The sequence below is a fragment of the Bufo gargarizans genome, chromosome 8 (genome assembly GCF_014858855.1).
Source record: "Bufo gargarizans isolate SCDJY-AF-19 chromosome 8, ASM1485885v1, whole genome shotgun sequence".
Lineage (NCBI taxonomy): Eukaryota > Metazoa > Chordata > Amphibia > Anura > Bufonidae > Bufo > Bufo gargarizans.
In genome coordinates, this window is record NC_058087.1 from 49668362 (window position 1) to 49693638 (window position 25277).

At 42.4% G+C, this 25277-nt stretch overlaps 1 protein-coding gene across 1 annotated transcript in view; it reads right to left on the reverse strand.

Annotated features, from left to right (window-relative positions):
* The window catches only part of TRPM8 (transient receptor potential cation channel subfamily M member 8), a 122888-nt gene that overhangs the window by 43341 nt on the left and 54270 nt on the right, over window positions 1–25277 (reverse strand). The window contains exons 14-18 of the mRNA XM_044304234.1: window positions 15110–15239; window positions 11502–11647; window positions 9837–9949; window positions 9518–9734; window positions 8930–9021 (exon numbers count right to left, since the gene is read on the reverse strand). Coding sequence (XP_044160169.1) covers window positions 8930–9021; window positions 9518–9734; window positions 9837–9949; window positions 11502–11647; window positions 15110–15239 — 698 coding nt within the window. The remainder of the gene's footprint in view (window positions 1–8929; window positions 9022–9517; window positions 9735–9836; window positions 9950–11501; window positions 11648–15109; window positions 15240–25277) is intronic.

Sequence of the window (25277 nt, forward strand, 5' to 3'; positions counted from 1 at the left end):
CGGTCTGCACCGAGGTTGTCAGTGGAACCAATGGCTCGTCGGCAGAGAGGCCGCTCATGGGACGGCTCAGGAAGGCGTTCCAAAAGTAAACGATGAAGCGCCCTGGACTTAAGTAGGAGTAAACCTCGGGGACTACTGCATTAACCTCTGGGCCGTCGTGGCAGCACTCTAACCTGAGTGTGCCTTACCTCTCCTTGTATCTACTTTTCCTTCCTTTGAGGGACATCTGGCTTTCACTGTGTTGAAGACCCATAACTGGGGCTCCACTGTTATTTTGCATATTACTGTTTCCCAGGGAGCTTTGCACTTCGGATTGCTGTGTCGAGACTCTTAAATGAGGCTCCACAGTGTTTTCTGTAGCTGGTCTCCCTAAAATCAGCTATTGTTTTGTCTGGTATCTACATGGAACACATTCTTGTTTGTAGCCAGGAGTTTTCTAGTCTACATGGGTTAGATAATCTAGCTTCACTAGTTGTTATTATTAGGCAGTGTATTAGGGAGTTCCGCCATGGCAGAAAAAAGAGAAGTCAACACCCAAATTTAGGGTAGGCAAACGTGATCTAGCCTTGGTGCCTGGCGGGTATGACCTGCAGTATTTACAAGCAGTGTTATTGTTAGTTGCTCTGTTTATGGTGTTCGTCCCCCCTTTCCTCCCTTCCTTCTTCCCTACCCACCCGTTGCTCTCTCTGCCTGGGTTTCCGTGGTCACTAGAGTTATAATGAGGATCATTTCCTGGAACATCAAGGGGCTGCGCTCACCGCAGAAACGTTCCAAAAGTTTGCGACATTTAAAACGTTTGCAGCCTGACCGTTCTCCTACAGGAGACCCATCTGTATGAAAAGGATTTCTTTCGATTAAAGAAGTTTTGGGTGGGCTCTGTTTATGGATCCTCGGCCAGAGAGGGCAGGGCATGAGTGCTTACACTGCTCCACAAGCACTTTTCGGGAACGGTGATCTCGGAATCCCATGATATTGAGGGTAGATGGCATAGGTTGCTGTTTGAATTTGAAGGAGCTTCATATAGTATTCACAATGTCTATGCCCCAAATGATAACAACACACTTTTTTACGCTCTTCTAGAGAACAGACTGCACACGGACAGGACTCCTAATAGGATTATGGGTGGCGACTTTAATTCAGTTGCCTCTGTTCTGGAAGACCGGAAAAGAGCTGAGGGGGCTGAGGGTGCGCTGAGACTCTGACAGGGTCTTACAACCTTTTCTGGCCTCAACGGGCCTATATGATACCTGGCGTTCCCTACACCCTGATGATAGGGAATATATGCACTTTTCCCTTGCACACAATGCTTGGTCTCGAATAGATTATCTTTTTGTGTCTTCACATACAGTTGCAAGAAAAAGTATGTGAACCCTTTGGAATGATATGGATTTCTGCACAAATTGGTCATAAAATGTGATCTGATCTTCATCTAAGTCACAACAATAGACAATCACAGTCTGCTTAAACTAATAACACACAAATAATTAAATGTTACCATGTTTTTATTGAACACACCATGTATACATTCACAGTGCAGGTGGAAAAAGTATGTGAACCCCTAGACTAATGACATCTCCAAGAGCTAATTAGAGTGAGGTGTCAGCCAACTGGAGTCCAATCAATGAGATGAGATTGGAGGTGTTGGTTACAGCTGCCCTGCCCTATAAAAACATACACCAGTTCTGGGTTTGCTTTTCACAAGAAGCATTGCCTGATGTGAACTATGCCTCGCACAAAAGAGCTCTCAGAAGACGATTAAGAATTGTTGACTTGCATAAAGCTGGAAAGGGTTATAAAAGTATCTCCAAAAGCCTTGCTGTTCATCAGTCCACGGTAAGACAAATTATCTATAAATGGAGAAAGTTCAGCACTGCTGCTACTCTGCCTAGGAGTGTCCATCCTGTAAAGATGACTACAAGAGCACAGCTCAGACTGCTCAATGAGGTGAAGAAGAATCCTAGAGTGTCAGACTTACAAAAGTCTCTGGCATATGCTTACATCCCTGTTAGCGAATCTACGATATGTAAAAGACTAAACAATAATGGATTTCATGGGAGGATACCACAGAGGAAGCCACTGCTGTCCAAAAAAACCATTGCTGCACGTTTACAGTTTGCACAAGAGCACCTGGATGTTCCACAGCAGTACTGGCAAAGTACTCTGTGGACAGATGAAACCAAAGTTAAGTTGTTTGGAAGAAACACACAACACTATGTGTGGAGAAAAAGAGGCACAGCACACACACATCAAAACCTCATCCCAACTGTGAAGTATGGTGGTGGGGGTCATCATGGTTTAGGGCTGTTTTGCTGCGTCAGGGCCTGGACGGATTGCTATCATCAAAGCAAAAATGAATTCCCAAGTTTATCAAGACATTTTGCAGGAGAACTTAAGGCCATCTGTCCACCAGCTGAAGCTCAACAGAAGATGGGTGTTGCAACAGGACAACGACCCAAAGCATAGAAGTAAATCAACAACAGAATGGCTTAAATAGAAGAAAATACGCCTTCTGGAGTGGCCCAGTCAGAGTCCTGACCTCAACCCGATTGATATGCTGTGGCATGACCTCAAGAAAGCGATTAACACCAGACATCCCAAGAATATTGCTGAACTGAAACAGTTCTGTAAAGAGGAATGGTCAAGAATTACTCCTGAACTTTGTGCACATCTGATCTGCAACTACAGGAAACGTTTGGTTGAAGTTATTGCTGCCAAAGGAGGTTCAACCAGCTATTAAATCCAAGGGTTCACATTCTTTTTCCACCTGCACTGTGAATGTTTACATGGTGTTTTCAATAAAAACATGGTAACATTTAATTCTTTGCGTGTTATTAGTTTAAGCAGACTGTGATTTTCTATTGTTTTGATCACATTTTATGACCAATTTGTGCAGAAATCCATATCATTCCAAAGGGTTCACATACTTTTTCTTGCAACTGTATTTATATATTTTTTTCTTCTAGTATTTACACATTTATTTTGTGCCATAAATGTTTTACAATTACAAAAAATATATATATAAATATAATTTAGCCTCTATTTCTGAAAAAGTTTGTGACAGGATTTTAACTCACAGCTTCTGCATCATAGCCCAGAACTTTAACCACTACACTATATAGCTGCATAGCCAGTCTTACAACTGTATGTCCTCTAGGGTAGTCTCCTCTGAGATCCATGAGCTACGTATCTCTGATCACTCACCTATTTCCATATATTTGCAGAATACATACCCAAGAGGGACAGATTTTTTGTGGCGTTTTCCTTCGTTCCTGGCCAAAGATGAAAACTTAAAGGATATTCTGCAAGGTTAGTGGCTGGAGTTCCAGGGGACAACCCTCGGGTGCATCAGATGTTTCGATCCACTGCGAAACTGCTAAAGCGGTCCTGAGAGGTCGGATAATTAGTTATGTGAGTAATTTGCGCAAAGTGGTTGCCCAGCAATATCACGAAGCTAGCACGGCTCTCCGACTAGCATACACTAATTTTCTTCAGGCAGGCCACGGTTCAGCATAAGGATACCTGGCTTGCAGCTAGAAGTAATTTTGAATTGTGGGTTGATAGGCGGAAGGCCATGTATCGCTCAGAGTACCAGACTGATCTTTTCCGATTTGGGAACAAGTCAGGCAAAATGTTAGTAAATTAAGCCAGGGGCAGGAGGGTTCCCACTGTTATTACGTCATTGTCACAACCAGACAGCTGAGAAGCTCTGACAGAAGCCTTTCAGAACCTCCTCCTTGAGTTTTCTATGTTTTGGTTTTCAGTTCCTCATCTCGTTAGCCTCTCTCAGCTGTCATGTAGTTGGACTGATTGCATCCCTTTAAATTCCTCCCCATAATGCATTAGTGTGCGGCTTATACAACTTCCTGGAGTGTGTGTGCATGCTGATCCCATTTTCCAGTCTTCTACAAGATAAGTGCTGTACATTTATTTGTGATTTTCTGTTTGCTGGATCCCAGGTGACCCTGACTCCCTCCGTGTCTAGTGTAGGGAGCCGGTGGTCGTGTCCCCTCACTATTGTAGGGTGTTCAGGTGGTATATAGTCGAGGTACGAGGATATGCGATCATCCACCATTGGGATTTTTGCATAGGCTGAGCAGTCAGGGAGAGTGCCAGGTCTTATGCAGGGGTCTCCCTTTTGTTCCTTAGTTTTGGATCCAGTGAGTCATATATTCATTTTGCATTGTCTTGTTTCCTGTACACCTTCCGTGACAGTCATTAAAGGATGAGGGTGGAGTTTCGCATACGAACCCTAAACTGATCAACGAACTGCTAGGAAAGTATTATGAGCGGCTCTATCGGGACACTCCAGGAGGGAAAAAGGGTGAAAGTTTTTTTATCCACGATCAAGCTACCGTCCTTGACGGCGGAACAGCAGGGGATCCTAAACGCCGAAATATCTGCTGAGGAGATTCTGTACACTATACGCTCTTTGCATAATGGATAAGCGCCAGGCCCTGATGGGTTTTCAGGAGAATTTTATAAGGTGTTACAAGACCATCTCGCCCTCACCCTAGTTGAATACTTTAATCACCTTTTACGTACGGGCGATTTTCCTGACCATGTTAATGGGGCTTACATTGATACTGAAGCCTAATAAAGACCCGCAGGACCCAGGCTCCTATCGCACAATCTCACTCATCAATCAGGATCTTAAGATTTTGACTAAGATCTTGGCTGATAGACTGAGCCTCCTGATGCCCATCCTGATAGGTCCCTTGCAAGTGGGTTTGATAAAGGGTTGTTCCGGGTTGGCAAATATTAGAAAGGTGCTAGCAGCCTTTGATTGGGTTTGGCTCCGCCCCCAGCCAGACACAGCCCCCATTGGCTTTAGATGCAGAAAAAGCTTTTGATTCGCTTCAATGGGACTGGCTGGGGGCAGTGCAGGATAGATTCAAGATTTTTGGGGATATCCGCACCTTTTTACAGGGGCTTTATGCAAGCCCCGCTGCACAAATTCATATGGGAGTGTTTCTATCCCCCATTTTTCCCCTTCCGAGAGGAACCAGACAGGGGTAACTGCTCTCCGCTCTCCTTTTCGACTTGGTTATTGAGCCCCTGGCCAGATTCCTAGAGGACTCTGAGCTTTCCTTTGGAATTACAGTGGGTAAAAAGGAGGTCAAACTGGCTTCATACGCCGATGACTTATTGCTCTTTATGTCTACCCCCCAGCAGCATTTGGGCCCCTTGATGAATCTCCTCCACCGTTTTGGGTCTTTCTCGGGCTATAAAATCAATTCCTCTAAGAGTGAGGTCCTAGAGTTACACACTACAAATCACCCTCACCTTTGGACTTCATATGTTTTTTTCCCCCACAACCATAAAGCGACATATCACCTACCTGGGGTTGAAGATCGGTAGGCTCCCCGGTTCACTGTATCAGTTAAATTACCCACCCCTTATTGCGAAAATAATATCTGAACTGAAAAGATGGCATTCGCTTCCCTTGTCCCTCCTAGGTAGGTGTCAGCTCATCAAAATGATAAGCTTCTCTAAATTACTCTACCCCCTTCAAACCCTCCCGATTCTATTGAAACATGCTGATGTTACTGTTTTAAATAGGGCGTTTACCACCTTCTTGTGGTGTGGCCGACGACCCCGCATCTCTCTTTCAAAGCTCATGTCTTGGAAACCAGAGGGAGGGACGAAATTCCCGAACGTAAGAGGGTACAATCTCTCCTGCCTTTTGAGGCACATTTCTGATTGGGTACACCATACAGACCATTTTTTCAATAGAGAGCTGGAGCAAATTTTAGTGGCCGCGTGGAATCTAGTGGCCTGCCTCCATTCAAATCTGGCTTCGCTTCCCAGAGACATCAAAACCTCAATTTTGCTAAGAGACACGTGGCAGCCTGGAAGGCGATAAGGAAAACATTTGGCCTGTCCCATTCGATTTCTAAGTTGATGCCACTGTAGGAACATCCGGAGTTCCCCCAGAGGAACCAAACAGGACTTTCTGCACTATGGGTATCTAGAGGGGTAGTTGGGGTGGAACCTCTGATGCACCTGGAGGAGAAGCGATGGCTTGAAGGAAAAGTATGCCTTATCAGATTCTCATTTCCCACTGATTATGCACATTTTGGGTTTTTGTAAGCACAGATTGCGAGATTTATCGAGGGAGGCGGACACAATCTCCTTTGATGATATTCTCAGTTATTCACCTCAAACAGTGTCACTCAAGGTTATACAGGGCACTTTCTGGAAATTTTACGAAAGCTAAGCCATCCACTCTATTTAAGAAATGGGAACACATTACCATGGATGATGAGATCGGGGAAACAATCTTGGAGGGCTGGGGCAAGGTCCGCCAGTGTGTGATAAGTGAAACATGGCGAGAAACATACTTCAAAATAATGCACCACGCAATTTATGGTTTAAATTTTCCGGCCTCTCCCCGATTCCCGGATCGCATCACTCATTGTCCTAACTGTAACGTGCCGGCAACTGACTTTTGGCATGGCATATGGACGTGTGCCAAGGTATCTCACTTCTGGGACAGTGTGTTGTCTTATATTAAGGAACATTGGCTCTTGGACATGCCTATGGAGCCTCAGGTCTTGGTGTTTCACTATATACGCCTCAAAAAGGATCAGTCTGGCCGTCCTACCAAGATCCTGATTATCCTGCATTCCATATAGTTGATAGCCAAACGGGTTCTGCTGCAACGCTGGCTCGTAAATACCATGCCAGACATTAGTGTGGTGATCTCTGAATTGAAGGTTCTGATTGGGTTTGAAAGGGTGGAGGCAGAAAGACACAAGGAGTGCTCGGCCTCAAAATTTTTCAGCAAATGGCAGACTTTCATCATTGCTCACCTTAACCCTACAGACTTCACTGAGCTAGTCAAACCTTTTCAGTACACCTCCTGGTATCTCAAATCCTCTCTACGGGGTACTTTGGGTCCTTTAGCAGTGTAGCCCTGCCCACCCTACCCCACTACCCCTTTTTCCTGCTTCCTTCCCTTCCTTTGTTTTTGATAATTGCTCTATTGAAAGTGCAGCCAGACAAGATTTTTGAGACTTACGTTCAACTGAATACTGTACCGATTTATTTGTACTTGACGTATAGACATAGGAGGCTCATTCTTATATGTCTTGTTTTATCTGGACATTGTATTGTCATCTTATTTATTTGTTTTCAATAAAAAGAATTAAAAAACAAAACAAAAAACTGTTGGTAAATGTGATGCAAAGCATGTACACCAGTGTTTTTTTATGCAAAATGCAACAAAAATGGGCACATTTTCAATGGTAAATCTGTCCAGTGTGTCTTCATTCATCTTATAGAAAGTTTCTTTGATTCTGGTTACTGCCAATGGAACGCTCTATTATTAGATGTGGTGGTTAAAGTGTCCATGTGCTCTAAAATAAAAAGTTTGACATGTCACAGTGACATATTAAAGGTTTTGACTGGTGAGGATCCGAGTGCTGAGACCCCTAGCATTTGCTCGAACTAGAAGAAAGAAGCACTCACACAGTGAGCTATCTCTTCTTGCTGCTGAAGTATATGGGGGAGACTTATTAAAGGGTGTCTTTCACGCAGATTCACCCTATTAACCTAATAACAGTGTTATGTCCACAGCATCCCCCCTATTAAAACAGTGCTTACCTTTTGTTCCTTGCTAGCATTGTTGTGGACAAAAACACTTTTAATCCGCATGCAAATGAGTCTGTGAAGGTGCCCAGGGGCAGCGTTACAATGGCCGATGCCCAGGCCTCTGAGTAATTTTCATACGAAGGCACTCCCTCTCCGCAGCGTCTGCCCGCCCTTAGTCTCTGTTCTAACCTCCCTCCTCCCGTCAGTAATCCTGTGCATGCGCCGATGAACGCGATATCGGCGCGTGCGCATTGAATGAGCACTGTCGGGCCGGGGCATCGCAATTTAGCGTGCGCATATGCGGGATTACGGACGGGAGGAGGGAGGTTAGAACAGAGACTAAGGGCGGGCAGACGCGGCGGAGGGGGAGTGACTTCGGAAGAAAATGACCCAGGGGCCTGGGCATCGGCTAGCAAGGAACAATTTGTTTTAATAGGGGGGATGCCGTGGACATAACACTGTTATTAGGTCAATAGGGTGAATCTGCGTGAAAGACTCCCTTTAATACTTTAACCCCACATTTGTGGTGTTAAAAAGTAGCAAATTATGAGGCAGACCATATTTGGGCCAATAATTTCAGACTAAAGTGGAGAAAAAAAGAGATGAGGCTTAGCAAAGGGGCAGAGCCTCAGCGTCCCACTGAATTTAATATAATTTACTCAGAAATTGTCGGACATTTACACCAGAAGTTGTAGCCTACAAAACTCCCTAGCCAAAGATGTGGCACTCCAATGCAGATGAGATCAAGACTGGTGTAGGAAAGAACTGTCTTGATAAATCTCTGTGTGAGCACTTCTTTTTCCTTGTTCTAGAAATTGGCGGGGGTCTCAGCACTTGGATGTTATGACAGATCAAAAAGTTATTTTAAAATACAGGCACACTTTAACTTTATAATTTGACTTTCGATACATTTAAAAATATATAATGGGGGAGATTTACTAACCAAAATGCACCAAAGTTCTGGAGCAAAGTTAGCTAATTAATATGGCCTGGTTCCCGTCACCATTTAGTTTTCTGCTCTTCTGGTCTGCCAGAAGAACAGAAAAAAAAAAACATCCTTTATTTTGAGCATCCGTAATGCCCATTTTGCATCCGTTTTTTTGTCTGTTCCGTCAGAGATCCACTATTTTGAAAGGGAGAAAAATTCCTCCTTGCTGGACTTTTTCTCCTTTCTAAAATAACGGATCTCAGACGGAACTGACAAAAACAGATGCATAATGATGCTTTCCTTTTAAAGAACACTACATGATAATTGAACTAGATGGATTTGTGTCCCTTTTAATATTTGTAACTACCTAAAGCCAGAACTAAATACAAACCTTAGGCAAGTAATTACCTGAACACAATCCCAGCAATAAAATACAAGATGGCCAGGATATCCATAATGTTCCACAGGTCAGTAAAATACTTCACTCCACTCATGTACATCTGTAGATAGAGAAGTGTTTAGCTGCCTTGGGACAATGATGCAGGTGCCCCGATAACAATATATTAGTAAGCTGACTGCAGTGCTGCCTCCAGCACATGTTTAAATGTTTAGAGAAAGTGGCCAACCCTTTAGAGTGGTGTCACTCTCAGCTTTTTGGATGCAGTTATTTTAACCAAAGTCACATGTGAGATGGAATGGAAGAAATTATACTTCTCCTTCCTGCTGGATCCACTTCTGGCTTTGGCTAAAAAAAAACTGCACCAAAGACTGCCACAAAAAAGCTGTGTGTGACACCACCCTTACTCAATATTTTTTTTAGAAAGGTTTTCTTATTTTGCTATCATGGCATCCCTTACCTTATTTGGCAAAAAAAATATTCAAAAATGTAAAAAATGGAGTAACTAATAATCATGAAATAAAGAACTCAAAAATGGTGACACCTATTCTAGAAAACATACAATTAAACCCTTAGACCAACACATCAGAGTATTGTACCTGTCTGATCTCATCACAAAACAAGATAAAAACCAGCACATAGACTGCAATCTCAAGAGCATTAGGGGATCGTTGGAAATCCATCAGCAGAACGTATGCAAACAGCAGCAGGAATCCAATATAGAAGATGACCGTCCAGGAGAAGACCACAAAAGGAGACGTGAAAAAGTCAAAGTACTTTAACACAATGGATCTTTTGTCATCTTGTGGTTTTTTCCTGAGTTGAAAAGCAAAAACACTGATAAGTAGCTGATCTATTATACCTTTTACAGTATGCAATAGTGTAAATTTAACTAAAAGTTAAAGAAAGTATACATACCTGAATGATATGAATCCACAGCAGATGAGAGGAAAGAAGATAAGGGACAAGAGGATTTTCCAGTTCTTAGTATCTCTGGATATTTCCCCATACCATTGCTTGGAGAGAAAATTCTGAGTCAAAATAAAAAAAAGATTAGATGAGATGGGGAGTAGGTTGAAAATCAGATGAAAGCTATGATATAAACTGTCACAGGGACACCAGCGGTTTGCATCCATTAAGGTGTAAAACCAAAGTTGATTAGCAAGCTTGGAAGACTACAAGATTGAAATGCAGTAGGCTAAAAAAAAGTATTAAGCTGTCATACACAAAATGTCAATCAAACCCATTTTTGGGTTGGACTGGCCAAGGATCTAATGTGTATGGGGGCCTCCACCAACTTCTGATGGATGTCAACTGCCTGATCGATTTGTTCTCTGGGATAGAAGCCACCACCAGAAGTGTCTGATTGTAAAACTAGCCATAAACTTGAGATATCTGTCAGCTGAAAGCTCATTCAGCCGACAACTACCTCAGATGCTCCCAATTTCTTCATACACGCTGAGCTCTGAGTTTGGATGACACATATCTGATGTGTATGACCTTCTTTACTCCATTGTTGCCATTCAAAATCTCTGCATGCTCGGCCAAATCAAGAGAGCATGTGTATGAAGGGGTTGAGAGGTTTGGATGATGGCCAAACACTTGTTGAATGGCCAGCCTTAGACTGTGCTATGTGCTAGATCATAGTACTAGATATAGTTTCCCAATCAGTACAATACATACAATTTCTGAAAAATGTAAAGTATAAAGTCCCCTTTACACGGGCCAATTACTGAGGCAATTTTCAGGAAGGAAAGTTCCTAGGAATGCTCGTTCCTGATAATTGTCCTACACAAAGGTGGTGCTGATGACCCGATAAACTGGTAAAAACTAATTCATCGGCTGATGCTGACGCCTAAATCATTTATGGGCAGCAGAATGTGCAGTCTAAACAGTGATCTTCTGCCCCAAAACAATAATTCTCTGTAGGGACAATTGATCGCAGCAGGGAATTTTTGGTCCTCTACAGAGGAGGTGATTGAAGCATTTAAATGCAGCTCTCGCCTCCTCTGACAAACAGGCAGTTATCGGAAATTAATAGATTGTTCCCGATAATTGCCTGCTGTGTCGGCCCCTGTCTCCAGGCATTTCATCTAATGAGCGCTTGGTGATAACCTGTGGAGAGAAGATGTTTTACATAGTACTTATCCTCTCTCTCTCTGCCAATGCTGTTGGCACCTCACCACCTGCACAGGCTGCGGGTTCTTTCACCCAGGTCCCGACCAGATGTTGGCCCATCTTTTCCTGTTCATGTGAATTAGAGTAAATGCAGCTGAACAGGAATAGCAGCAGCTACATCTGGTTGGGACCAGGCAAGGTAAGGTAATTACTATGTAAAACATCTTCCCTCTGCAGGTTTTTACCAAGCGCTCAGTAGACAAAATGATTGGGAGAACCTGTATAAGACAACTAATGAAATAGCAAATTAGGCAAAATCATGACTGTTCTTACGAAAAAGTAGGAAAACTAGTTATCTAAAAAAAATATGTGCAGAATATTAGAACACAAACCAGAATAGCTGACATGTAACTTGATATACTAACAATAACAAGTCATTGTCACTTTAAGATTCTTATGTCTTACCTGTACCCCCGGCTGTGCTATGAATTGCTGGTCTTTTGCTTCTACTGCCATCTCAAGACAGCTACTCTTACCCCAGGCTTCACAGGAATAAACGAGCAGGCACTCTGCCAATTCCTCATCATTACTGTAACACTCTGTGAACAGTTCTAAGCCAATAACAGAATAAGTCAGATATAATATATAATCACAGCTAAGAGAAACGTTGTGTTAGTGAATTAAAACTTCAATGCTTTATTAAATATGCACTAAAAATCGGGGAGGAAACATGTGCAAATCCCTCAGTGAACACATACACACAAACACATATTAGGTCACTAAACCTCCAACAAGATACAGCCCAGACCCTCCACTAACTGCGGCTTAAAATATCTGGTGGGAGGACACAGGCTGTATTCAATAGTGACCCACAGCAAATACACACAAAGTGCCATGTGTGAGATGGTACCCTGTAGCTAAATTATTTCCAAAATGCTGTAGTGCAATATATAAACAGGACGGTATCACGCTATAGGGATTGTAAATCTACCCTCTCCATGTATATGTAGACTCAATTCAGCTAAGGGGATGGGACCTGGCCGCACAATGTGGGTAACTATGAAATAACGTCCCCACTAATATATTACTGTTCCCTGTATATCCCCTAGGTCACCAGCTAAATGGTCCAGATTCACATGTTGAACGGCTATCAGCCCTTTCAGGATGCGCTAAGTCTGTACTCTAGACTCTATTATGCATATAGGATCTATTAGTGGGGGCGAAATTTGATAGTTACGCACATTGTGCGGCCAGGTCCCATCCCCTTAGCTGAATTAAGCCTAGATATACATGGAGAGGGTAGATTTACAATCCCTATAGCGTGATACCGTCCTGTTTATATATTGCACTACAGCATTTTGTACAGGAAATAATTTAGCTACAGGGTACCATCTCACACATAGCACTTTGTGTGTATTTGCTGTGGGTCACTATTGAATACAGCCTGTGTCCTCCCACCAGATATTTTGAGCCGCAGTTAGTGGAGGGTCTGAGCTGTATCTTGTTGGAGGTTTAGTGGCCTAATACGTGTTTGTGTGTATGTGTTCACTGAGGGATTTGCACATGTTTCCTCCCCGGTTTTTAGTGCATATTTATTTAAACATTAAAGTTTTATTTCCCTAACACAATGTTTCTCTTAGCTGTGATTACATTACGAGTGTGAAACGTAAGAAATTTTTACCATCTCGCAGTGTCTTTTGAGATATAATATATAGACTTTACGTAATAGGCATTGTTAAAGGCTATGTACACCTATGTACTCATTTTGAGCTAAAACAAAAATCTTTTTTTTCAGTTGGTCTTTATAAAAAATGTGAAGCCCCATTCTCTTGTAGCAGGCTCTGAATTTTCACTCTGTTCCATCAGGCAGCTCAGCTGAAGGCTCCTTATCTTGGAACTCACACTCATTATAGCTCAGTTCTTAGCTTACTGATAAAAATGTGGCTTTATTAAGTGTTTATTACCTTTTAGTAGTTTAGAGATCAGGTTTATTAGATGACCGGAACAAAGTCAGGGTACAATTCACACAGCTAGACAAACAGTTATCCATTTGTGACAGAGCAAGTGAATATTTTTTAATAAAGACCAATTGAATAAATGATTTTAAGGCCAAAATGAGTAAAATGCAATAATAAAAAATTGCCCCTGAAGGTGTACATAGCCTTTAAGTACTTAAATGTCAAATTACTTGTACTTAGCCTTCTTGTGTGCTTGTAATTGTACCTTCCTGACTCGTGTGCTTTGCATGGCCTGCCAACTAGGGTTATGGAGGTCCATAGAGGATTCTAACTAAAACATCTGATATCTGCTCCTTCTTTGTTTTGCGGTAGAAGCTAAAAAGGTCATTACTTAGAAATCAGGCTTCAGTTAAAATGTACACTTTTGCACAGCTAAGCTGCATTAAAGAATTACAAAAAGGTTTACAGGATTAAAGCACTGTTTTTCTTTTGTTGATCCAAGGTCCCATTCCCAAATTATTTTTGGAAACCACGGGCGAATCTAAATTCCACTCGGTCACAAGGGGAATAAAGAGACAAGAGGGGTGGGGGGCACACAATAGGGTAATACGCTCAATACAAAATAAATTGTTTAGAGAGAAAAGGTGCTCACCTTTTTTAGTTGTGCTATGGATAGGCACAACTCTATAGTAGACTTGTAGGGATATATACCCTTTAGATCCAGGAATGCAGCCGCAGAAGGAAATTCTTTGGGATTGGGTGCCCAATCCCCCAAAGGATGCTTGTAGGATAGGAGGTTCTGGTCAGGCGCAAATCACTGGTAGAGTTGGTCTTATGTAAATAAATCTTCTTTATTGCATAAATACCATAGATATGTACAAAGAACAACGCGTTTCGGGGCTCCAAATGTCCCCTTCATCAGGTTATTAGGTAACCTAATAACCTGATGAAGGGGACATTTGGAGCCCCGAAATGCGTTGTTCTTTGTACATATCTATGGTATATATGCAATAAAGAAGATTTATTTACATAAGACCAACTCTACCAGTGATTTGCGCCTGACCAGAACCTCCTATCCCATTCCCAAATTATGATACTTTTTCTCAATATGCAAATTAGGTCTTTGGTGCATTGAGGATGTCGTCATTGCTCTTGTTCCACCCATGCTTTGTTCCTTTCTGTGTCCAGTCCCTCCCTTGCTGCTTTGCCTCCGCCTGGTCCTGTCAAACTAAGCAGTAACGGAGGAATTGGCCACAGAAATGAGTAGAGCTTAGGTGCAACAAGAGCAATTGTGACAAAGTGAAAAGTAACCGGAAAAATAAAAAAATAAAAAAATAGTTTGTCTTTCACATTTTTTCATTAATTTTTTTATAGCACAACATGCAACTAAAACATTTTTATTATGTCCCTTTTTTATTATCTTTTTATTTATTTTATTTTGACCTTTTTTACACTCATACAAAAACTTTGGGGGACATTTAACTTTACCTTTTTTTTACATTTATTGCTGATTTCCCCTGTAACTAAAGCTGACATAGTAGCCCCAGTTAACGATATTAAGGAGGCATGTACCACACCTTACAGTGTGTATAGAGAAGTTGCTGGTCATTTCCCAGAAGTGAAGAGGGAACCGCACCAGACAGGCTAAAAAGGAGGCATGTTAGCTATGATATATTCATTGCAACTCGGAGGGTCCTTTTACTAAATTTTAAGCTTAATATAGAAAACTACATTTTAGAATGATTTCATGTACCAACCTAACTGGATAGCAATTTCACAGTATAAGTGCTGTGTATACCTCCGGGACATTCTTCTTCACATATACAGAAAGGCTGTCATGAAATATTAATACTGTGCTGCTCTCTCTGCGGATTTCATTAGACTGTACTGTACGTCAATACTCTGTCTTGCCAAAGAACAATTGCATAAAGTCCATATAAACCGAGCTAAAAATGGCCCCATGGGTACAGGTATATTACCACTGATTAAATGCATATTTCTAATGTGATCATTTATACAAGACATTGCTTTAACTACACAATCATCAGAGCTGTTAATCGATGCTATACAGTAATGCATTCATTCCTATTTTAAAAGATGTCATCCAGACTTTACCCACGGCTCTGGTTTCATACTCATTCGCAATCTCCTCTGATTCCCCAGCAGCATTGATATCATTTTTTACTTTGGCCAAGCTTTTCAGTAGTTTGCTTGCTCCCAATGCAGCCAGAGTGCATCCCCTTGTCTAGAAGAAAACAGTAAGAATGCATTCTAGTGCTATCTCCAACAGATACTTCAGCACTGAACAATGTTAACATAAATATAGGAAAAACAGCAATGACTTAGGGGGCGTTCACAAGACCTTATTTGTTTTGTGGCCCGCAAATCGAGGTCCTACAAAACATGGATACCAGCCGTGTGCATTCCAGAGTTTCTCTTCTACAGGTCCCAAAGTATGTAAAAAATACCTCTTTTTGTCCGCAAAATGGACTACAATAGGATATGTTCTATATTATTATTTTTTTTAAGCCAAGGTATAGAACAGACGACAATAAAATGAATGGGTCCGCATCCGATACGCAAAAAAAATGCAGATCTGATGTGGATCGAAAATATGGTCGTGTGAATGGACCCCTACATACAGTACATTAATGGAAATTCCATTTTATTAACCACTAATACTATTATAATGATATCCAGTATGTTATTCTATCTGCTTTATATAAATCTAAGTGTCTGAAAAGAAACAAATTAATGAGAGAAAATACTATGGTTAATTATGTAGCCAAAGCTAAAGGGGGTGTCTCCTTAAGGGTCCATTCACAGTTCCGCAACTGTTTTTCGGTCCGCAAATTGCGGATCCGCAAAACACAGACACCGGTCATGTGCGTTCCGCATTTTGCTGACCACAGATGGCCAGCACTATAATAGAAATGCCTTTTCTTGTCCTTGTCTGAGGACAAGAATAGGACATGTTCTATTATTTTGCGGATGTGCGGATGCGGACAGCACCTTGTGTTTTATGGACGTGTGAATAGACCCTAAGACTAACCAGTGCACCTGCAGATCCCTCTCTCGGCACTTCTGGCAAACAATTTAATTTGCTGCAGGGAACCATGCAGCATTTTTTCTAAAGTGATCTCATCAGGGGAAATGTAGTATTACACAGCAACCGTTGAATTGAATGGCCATCTATGTAATACAAGGTCAGCGCAAGTCCACCTGAATGGGAGACACTCTCATTGAGTAGCTCTCTGTTCTGGCTTATAGAGGGGATGTCTATACACCCTAATACAACATATAAACAAAGGTGTCTATATGGGTTGATTCCTTCTCACCTAGTGGAGGCAGCTAGCCTATAGTCAATGTCCAATCCTTGTTCAGGCTTTCCAAGATTACTAAGCATATTGGTAATGTCGGACTGGGGTGCCTAGGGCCCACCAGAAAAGTTTATTCTGTAGGCCCACTGTAAAGCTACGTGCAAATATTATCAGCTCGGACACGACCTTGGAATTGTGACCTGGATTACACTCGTACTTAGCCTGCCCTGACCTTGCTATTTGGAATATGCAAATACACAGCCTGCACAAACTATTGGGCAATGCTCAGTCTCCAGACTACACTTTTTGTGTCCTTGGTGCTCCACACCGGTGTCTCTGAACCGCAGCCAAATATACCAGGACTACTCCAGGAGGTAGTGGCCTGGTTCAGCCCCTGTACAGGACTATGCCTGTACAGAGGTTGAAGGGTGAATACCAGGGAGCCACCATAACAATGCCCTAAGGTTTAACCAAAAGACAACTTCCACACCCACTGCCGGTTTAAGTACGCTCAGGCCATGGACCCTGCTGACCCATCCCCAGTGGTCTTGTCAGAACTTCTTTAAGAGCTCGACCAGCAACACACAAGTCAAAGACAGATCTTGTCCTATCTACGTGATGTATCTACCTGTCTGCATTCTATGACTACTGCCATAGAGGTGCTGGAAACTGGCTGCTGCTCCTACTCTGCAAGTTGCACTGATGAGAGAATTTGGTCCTCGGTTTGATAAATATCTGAAGCAATGTTGTGATTTTATAAACCAGTGTACACTACACTTCAAGCTGCTGTCCCACTAGTTTCCCAGCGATCGTGCCAAGGTTGCATTTATGATGTCCCCCTTTTTGGTGAGACCCTGGTCTGGATCAACCCACTGTGGGAGAGGAATGATCCCCTTTCTAACAACTTAAAGGACTTTCTCAAGGTTAATCAATGTGCCCAGACGCACCACTTCTGCGGCTTCCTGTCTGTTACGCCTTTGCCAGGGTAGTTTATCTGTGCATCAATTTGCTATCAAGTTCAGAACATTGGCCTCAGAGCTGGGATGGAATAATGAAGCTCTGGTGGCCCTAGGTGAAGACTCCATCTCTCCAAGACTAACTACTTCTGTGGAATTGTCATTTGAAGGTACCCAGTTCACCATGATGGCCCTCCTAGACTCTGGTTTGTCAGGAAACTTTCTGCATCAGGCGTTGGTGGACCGGTATTGCCTTCCAGTGCAACATCTGGAAAGGCCCTTAACTGTAACTTCGATGGACAGGGAGTCTGTTACTGAGACAATATAGTATATCACTGAACCTTTGTGTAGGTGCACTCCATACAGAAAGAGTGGCCTTCCATGTTCTGTCTGTTTCCACTTTTTCTTTGCTTCTGGTTCTCCCCTGGGTCCATCATCACTGTCCGGTGCTTAACTGGAATTCTGGGCATGTGTTACGCTGGGGAGAGGCTTGTCACACCCAGTGTTTATCCAAGGTGCTTCTAGCTCAGTCGGCTACCACTCTACCAAGCTTGCACAGTCTATAGACGCACGCCATAGTTACGCTTATGTCTTCGACAAAAAGGAGGCTGAAACATTACCACCCCATTGACCCTATGATTGCCCTATTGATCTCATTCCAGGAACTACTCCTCCTAGAGGTTGTGTTAATTCCTTGTCAGTACCTGACACCCAAGCCATGTCTGAATACATTAAAGAGAACCTGGATAGAGGTTTCATCCGGAAGTCCTTATTTCTGTCTGGAGCTCGGTTTTTCTTTGTAAAAAAAGGATGGATCCCTCTGACTCTGCATTGATTACCAGTGAATGAACAAGATTACTGTCAAAAATTGATAGCCCTTGCCTCTAATCTTTGAACTATTTGATCAGCTGCAGGGAGCCAGACTGTTCTCCAAGCTGGACTTGCAAGGCACCTACAATTTGATATGGATCCAGGAGGGTAATGAGTGGAAGATGGCCTTTAATATGACGGATGGCCATTATAAGTACTTAGTCATGCCCTTTGGACTCAGCACTGCCCCAGCAGCCTTTCAGGAGTTTTTGAATTACATCTTCCGAGACCTCCTGTAAACCTTTGTAATTGTTTATCTGGATGACATTCTGATTTATTCCCTAAACATATATAGCCATTGCAGGCACAAACATATGGTGCTCCAGTGGTTAAGAGAAGTGTTGGGCGCAAATATTCGAATTGCTAATTTTAATTGTGAATATCGCCACTTCGAGAATTCGCGAAGATTTAGAATATAGTGCTGTATATTCGTATTCTCAAATATTCTAGATTTTCTTTTCATCAGTAACCTCCCTTCTTGCTACAGGGCCAATGAGAAGGCTGCAATGTCTTTGTCTGAGCTTAGCAACATCCCTAGCAACCAATAGGAAAGTTGCCGACCCCTTACTACATGGATGTCAAACTCATGGCCCTCCAGATGTTGCAAAACTACAACTCCCATCATTCCCTGATAGCTGTAGTATGCCCAGGCATGATGGGAGTTGTAGTTTTGCAACAGCTGGAGGGCCACGAGTTTGACATCCCTGCCTTACTATATAAGAACCTCCCCAGCAGCCATTGTCTGCAGTTTTTTTGCAGTTCTGAGAGAGAGAGCAGTGTCATTGCTGTGCTCTGTGCTTTACTGTGTTGTTGCATTAGATAGTTAGTTGGTTAGTTAGTTAGCTTATATATATAATACAGATAGTTAGTGGGAGATAGTCAGTGTAGGTTAGATCCTGATATAGTGTAGCTGATAGGTTCTGCTGTCCATACATACAGGCTACATACATAGTGCTGTGATGTCACAAGTTCACAATAATACATAGTGCACCAATCAGTAATATGTAGTCAGGCCTGCTAAAATGAGAAGTTGCACGTATTGGGCAAAAATATGTGCATCATTAATTGCCGATTTGCACATACGCAAATATATTGGAGCACTCTATCTGCATATAAAGCTATTGTAATGTTCTGCCGTGCCAACCATTTTCTTCAGTCTTAGGAAACTTCTAGCAGCTTGAAAAATGTAGCAACAGTGACCCACGCCTGTATTGCGCACGTAATACGCGCATATTACATTGCCGATTTTTGCAATCAAGAAAATAATCGCAAATTCGAGAATATATGACGAATATTCACGAATTATCGCGAATTCGAATATTGCCCCTGCCGCTTATCACTAGTTAAGAGAGAATCGATTGTATGCCAAATTTGAGAAGTGTGTGTTTGAGAAGACCTCCCTTCCATTTTTAGGCTACATCCTATCCGACCAGGGTGTACAGATGGATCCAGAAAAACTATACGCCATCTTAAATTGGTCTCAACCCATAGGTTTGCGGGCCATACAGCGCTTTCTGGGATTTGAAAACTATTACTGGCAATTCATTCCTTATTTCTCCACTCTGACTGCACCTATCTTTGCCCTGACCAGGAAAGTAATGAATCACTAAATATGGACTGCCAAGGCAGAATCCACTTTTCAAACCCTCAAACAAGCATTTGCAAAGGCTCCAGCACTCCATCTACCTGACGTGTCTAAACAGTTCTTCCTGGAGACGGACACATCCTCAGTTGGAGCTGGAGGTATTATTGCACAGAAAAACTCAACAGGTACACAGGTCACTTGTGAAGGCCTTCTTGAATGCTGAATGTAACTACTCCATTGGAAACAGGGAGTTGCTGGCCATCAAGCTAGCTTTGGAAGAGGGGCATCATTTGCTGATGGGTGCTATTCATCCCATCATTATTTATACAGAGTATAAAAAATGGACATATCTGCAATCAGCTCAGAGACTTAATTGTCATCAGGCATGTTGGGCCTTGTTTTTTGCTTGTTTTACTTTTCAGTTGCATTTCCGTCCTGCAGACAAGAACACAGATGCCTTATCAAGATCCTTTGACTCTTCTAAACAGGAGGAACCTCCGCAACATATTATAGACCTGACTTGCATCTCCATTGCTCCAGTACTAATTAAAGATATTCCTTAGAGAAAAGACTTATGTTCCTTTAGGCAGACGGGAGAAAATTCTAGTCTGGGGTAATGGATCCATGTTGGCAGGGCATCCCGCTGTGCAGAAGACGTTAAGGATCATTTCTAGATAATATTGTGGCCGTCCCTCCATCAAGATGTTCAAGACTATGCATCTGCCTGTCCAGACTGTGTCTGTCTACTCGCCTACTCCTTCCCTGTACTAGATGCTTCATGACAACACATTGGAATACATTTCTTACTGATCCTTCCTCATCTGGCTGACACGTGATCTGGGTAGTGGTTGATCGCTTCTCTAAGATGGCACACCTTGTTCCTGTACCTGGATTACCCTCTGCCTGTACAACTGGCCCACTTATCTATTAAGCACATTTTCCATCTGCACGGCCTTCCTAAACATATTGGTCTTAATAACCCCTGTTCTGGCGGTGGATCCACCAAAGTTTCGAAGAGGTGTCAGCATGTCAGTTTCTCTAGGAGGAGAGATATACTGCATATCCTTTTCCCAGGGAGCACTGCCTGGTCTATAAGCCTCTATGCAACAGGTCTGGCACTCGCCACAAATTTAAATAGTACCATCCAAGACTTTTGTTTCTCCTAGAAACAGCAACATTTTTGTCCATTGGCTATGTTTGGTATAGGGCTGCAGTAAACCATTATTTTATTTATCGAGTATTCTACCGATTATTTTAACAATTAATCGAGTACTCTTATAAGAAAAAAATGAATTAATAGACTGTTTTCTTTCATAAAAACTCATCAGACACCCTGACATCCATCCCCAACACCCTTCGCTCCCCCCTGTACAATCAGGCCAAGTGCATCAGTTCCCCCCCAGTGCCATCAGCTCCAATATCCCCCAGTGCCACCAGCCGCCCCAGTGTCACCAGCTGCCCCCCCATGCCACTAGCTTCCCCCCCCAGTGCCACCAGCTGTCACCCCAGTGCCATCAGCTGCTCCATCAGTGCCACCAGCTAAAATTAAAACTCTCATCAGATGAAATGATGATCGTACACGTCCAGCATCCACCTCACAGCAGTTCAGAGAAGTCTGCGGACAGATCTCCAGATTGAAGAGGATCTAGAAAGCATCCTAAGGCCTTTGGTACTGCTCAGGGATTGTTGACACCATTCCTGGCATATCTCTATAGGGCTGAGTGGCCTCTGCATGGGCTGTGGTTTCAGGAAACCTATAGACAGGGCCAAACAGGTTTAAAGGGGAACTCCAGAAGAACGATCATGCAGCGATGGCCTGGAGCCACACCATAAGCTCCATTCATTCTGTAAGTCAGGTTGTCACACTGGAGCCCTGTGACCCCGCACACATCTATGTCAGAAGGTCGTTCAGGCTGGAGACCCTCTTTAATTCAGGAGACTCTGAGGAGCCATCAACATGTCAGACCCGGGCCTCCGGCAATGTGAAGGGAGGAGGACACAGCCTCCCTCCATGGTTAGTACTTGGTATCCAGTCTCCGGTCCAGTGTCCAAAAATCCCGGCCGGCTTTGTTGTCTCCATGAACCCAACTAGCCAGCAGTGCCAGTCAACGGTGGGCTCCGGTGTGGACTGTGTCCCTTCCAGTATAAGCCCGCAGTGCACATGCCACACCACCAAGTCACTGCGTCTCTTTTCTCTCAAGTTGCAGTTGTCAGACGTAGCTGCCAGTAACTAATCACAATCCAGAGCGCCGGGACCCCAGGCAGAGCTGGCTGCAGATTTGCCTGAGAGGGTGTGGTACAAATGATGGGGATGTGAGGCGGGTCACTTGACCACTGGAGTGAGATGCTAAGAGTGGCGCGGTTATTATACTGTCCGGAAGAAGCGGGTGACCACGAAGCGGTGAGTAATAGCAAGCGCTTCACTCCCGCTCCGTGGTCACATGACACAAACGAATTTTTTTGCATCGAGGATTTTTTTGTTTCGATTTACTCGATTCAATCGAGTAATCGTTTCAGCCCTAGTTTGGTATGATAGCACAGACCAATTCAAGTGACTGCAGGATAAAGGTTTGGGGATCCTTGTTCGGTGAATATGCCATAAATATCTCCACAATGCATATATAAAAAAGTTGGCACTACCTGGTTGAAGTTCAATAGTGTCGTCCCAGACAATAGGAGCAGTATATAAGCATTGCGGTGGTGCTCAGAAGAGTAACGTGTAGTTGATCCAGCAACAGAAGTATTAACTTACACAATAAAAAGGTTACTCCTACTGTAATCTATTTATCCAACAATAGAAAAACTGCGTCAGTCACCGCTGTGAAAACTTCCACTTCTTTATTATTCTATTAAAATCGACTAAATAAAGATACAAAAGGTGCGGTACGCCTGTACAGCATCTTTTATATATTTACCCGATTTTACTGGATTAGTAAAGAAGTGGAAGTTTTTACAGCGGTGAGTGCCGCAGTTTTTACTATAGTTAGAATATATCTTCTGTGGGAGTAACCTTTTTATTGTGTTTGTTATGTTTCAGGGACTTTCAAACATTAATTTAGTTACTATGGATATTATAATTTACATGTATGTATCATTAAATGAAAAACAATGGGATTTTTCTATTAAGTAAAATAAATAGACAGATTAGATAGATAGATATAGATATTAGATAGATAGATCTTGATTACAGAATGTGCTGAAACTTTATACTTGGTAATTTCCCCATTGTCGCCATGTGTATTATAGACATATCTGAAATGTACATTATTTTTTTGGGAAAAAGAAACTAATAGTATTGAGTAAGCATGCTCGGCCAAACACCACGTGTGCTTGAGTGCGATGCTCGAGTCAGTGTAGTTAAATCTAATTTAGCCTTTATTTCTATGCAGAAGATCTCTGCAGCTTAGGAGTGCCTGCTCTGACTCCATATATAGCTATTTCCATATATGGAGTCAGTGCTTGGGGACACCCCAGTGTATTTAAATCTAATTTACCTTTATTTCATAAAAGTTTCTGCCGGGATTCAAACTCACAAACTTTTGCATTAGAGGCGAGGCACTTAACCACTCAGCTATAATAGCTGCATAGCCAGTTACAAAAAAAATTAGACTTCTACTGTACTTCTACTGAAACCTATACAGTAGAAGTCTCATTTTTTTTTTAATATTTTTTGGGTGACTGGCTATGCAGCTATATAGTGTAGTGGTTAAAGTTCTGGGCTAGGATGCAGAAGCTGTGAGTTCAAATCCCCTCACAAACTTTTTCAGAAATAGAGGTTAAATTATATTTATATATTTTATATTTTTCTTAGTAATTGTAAAAAATGTATGGCACAAAAAAAAGTATAAATACTAGAATAAAAAAAATATATAAATACAGTTGCAAGAAAAAGTATGTGAACCCTTTGGAATGATATGGATTTCTGCACAAATTGGTCATAAAATGTGATCACAACAATAGACAATCACAGTCTGCTTAAACTAATAACACACAAAGAATTAAATGTTACCATGTTTTAATGAACACACCATGTAAACATTCACAGTGCAGGTGGAAAAAGTATGTGAACCCTTGGTTGAACCTCCTTTGGCAGCAATAACTTCAACCAAACGTTTCCTGTAGTTGCAGATCAGACGTGCACAACGGTCAGGAGTAATTCTTGACCATTCCTCTTTACAGAACTGTTTCAGTTCAGCAATATTCTTGGGATGTCTGGTATGAATCGCTTTCTTGAGGTCATGCCGCAGCATCTCAATCGGGTTGAGTTCAGGACTCTGACTGGGCCACTCCAGAAGGCGTATTTTCTTCTGTTTAAGCCATTCTGTTGTTGATTTACTTCTATGCTTTGGGTCATTGTCCTGTTGCAACACCCATCTTCTGTTGAGTTCAGCTGGTGGACAGATGGCCTTAAGTTCTCCTGCAAAATGTCTTGATAAACTTGGGAATTCATTTTTCCTTCGATGATAGCAATCCGCCCTGACGCAGCAAAGCAGCCCCCGACAATGATGCCCCCACATACAATACTTCACAGTTGGGATGAGGTTTTGATGTTGGTGTGCTGTGCCTCTTTTTTTCCACACATAGTGTTGTGTGTTTCTTCCAAACAATTCAACTTTGGTTTCATCTGTCCACAGAATATTTTGCCAGTACTGCTGTGGAACATCCAGGTGCTCTTGTGCAAAATGTAAATATGCAGCAATGTTTTTTTTGGACAGCAGTGGCTTCCTTTGTGGTATCCTCCCATGAAGTCCATTCTTGTTTAGTGTTTTACGTATCGTAGATTCACTAACAGGGATGTTAGCATATGCCAGAGACTTTTGTAAGTCTTTAGCTGACACACTAGGATTCTTCTTCACCTCATTGAGCAGTCTGCGCTGTGCTCTTGCAGTCATCTTTACAGGACGGCCACTCCTAGGGAGAGTAGCAGCAGTGCTGAACTTTCTCCATTTATAGACAATTTGTCTTACCGTGGACTGATGAACAGCAAGGCTTTTGGAGATACTTTTATAACACTTTCCAGCTTTATGCAAGTCAACAATTTTTAATCGTAGGTCTTCTGAGAGCTCTTTTGTGCGAGGAATCATTCACATCAGGCAATGCTTCTTGTGAAAAGCAAACCCAGAACTGTTGTGTGTTTTTTATAGGGCAGGTGTCACCACCAGACATCTGAGAAGCTCTGACAGACGTCTAGAACCTCCTCCTTGAGGTTCCTTTGTTTTGCTTTCATTTTCTCATCTCGTTAGCCTCCCTCAGCTGTCATGTAGTTGCACTGATTGAATCCCTTTAAATCCTTTTCCCATAGTGCATCACTTTGCAGGTTTATACTACTTCCTGGAGTGTGTGCATGCTGTTCCTACTTCTGAGTCTTCTACAAGATAAGTTTTGTTCATTTATTTGTGTTTTTCTGTTTGCTGGATCCCAGGTGACCCTGACTCCCTCCGTGTCTAGTGTAGGGAGCCGGTGGTCGTGTCCCCTCACTATTATAGGGTGTTCAGGTGTTATACAGTCGAGGTACGAGGATATGCGATCATCTACCATTGGGATTTTCGCAT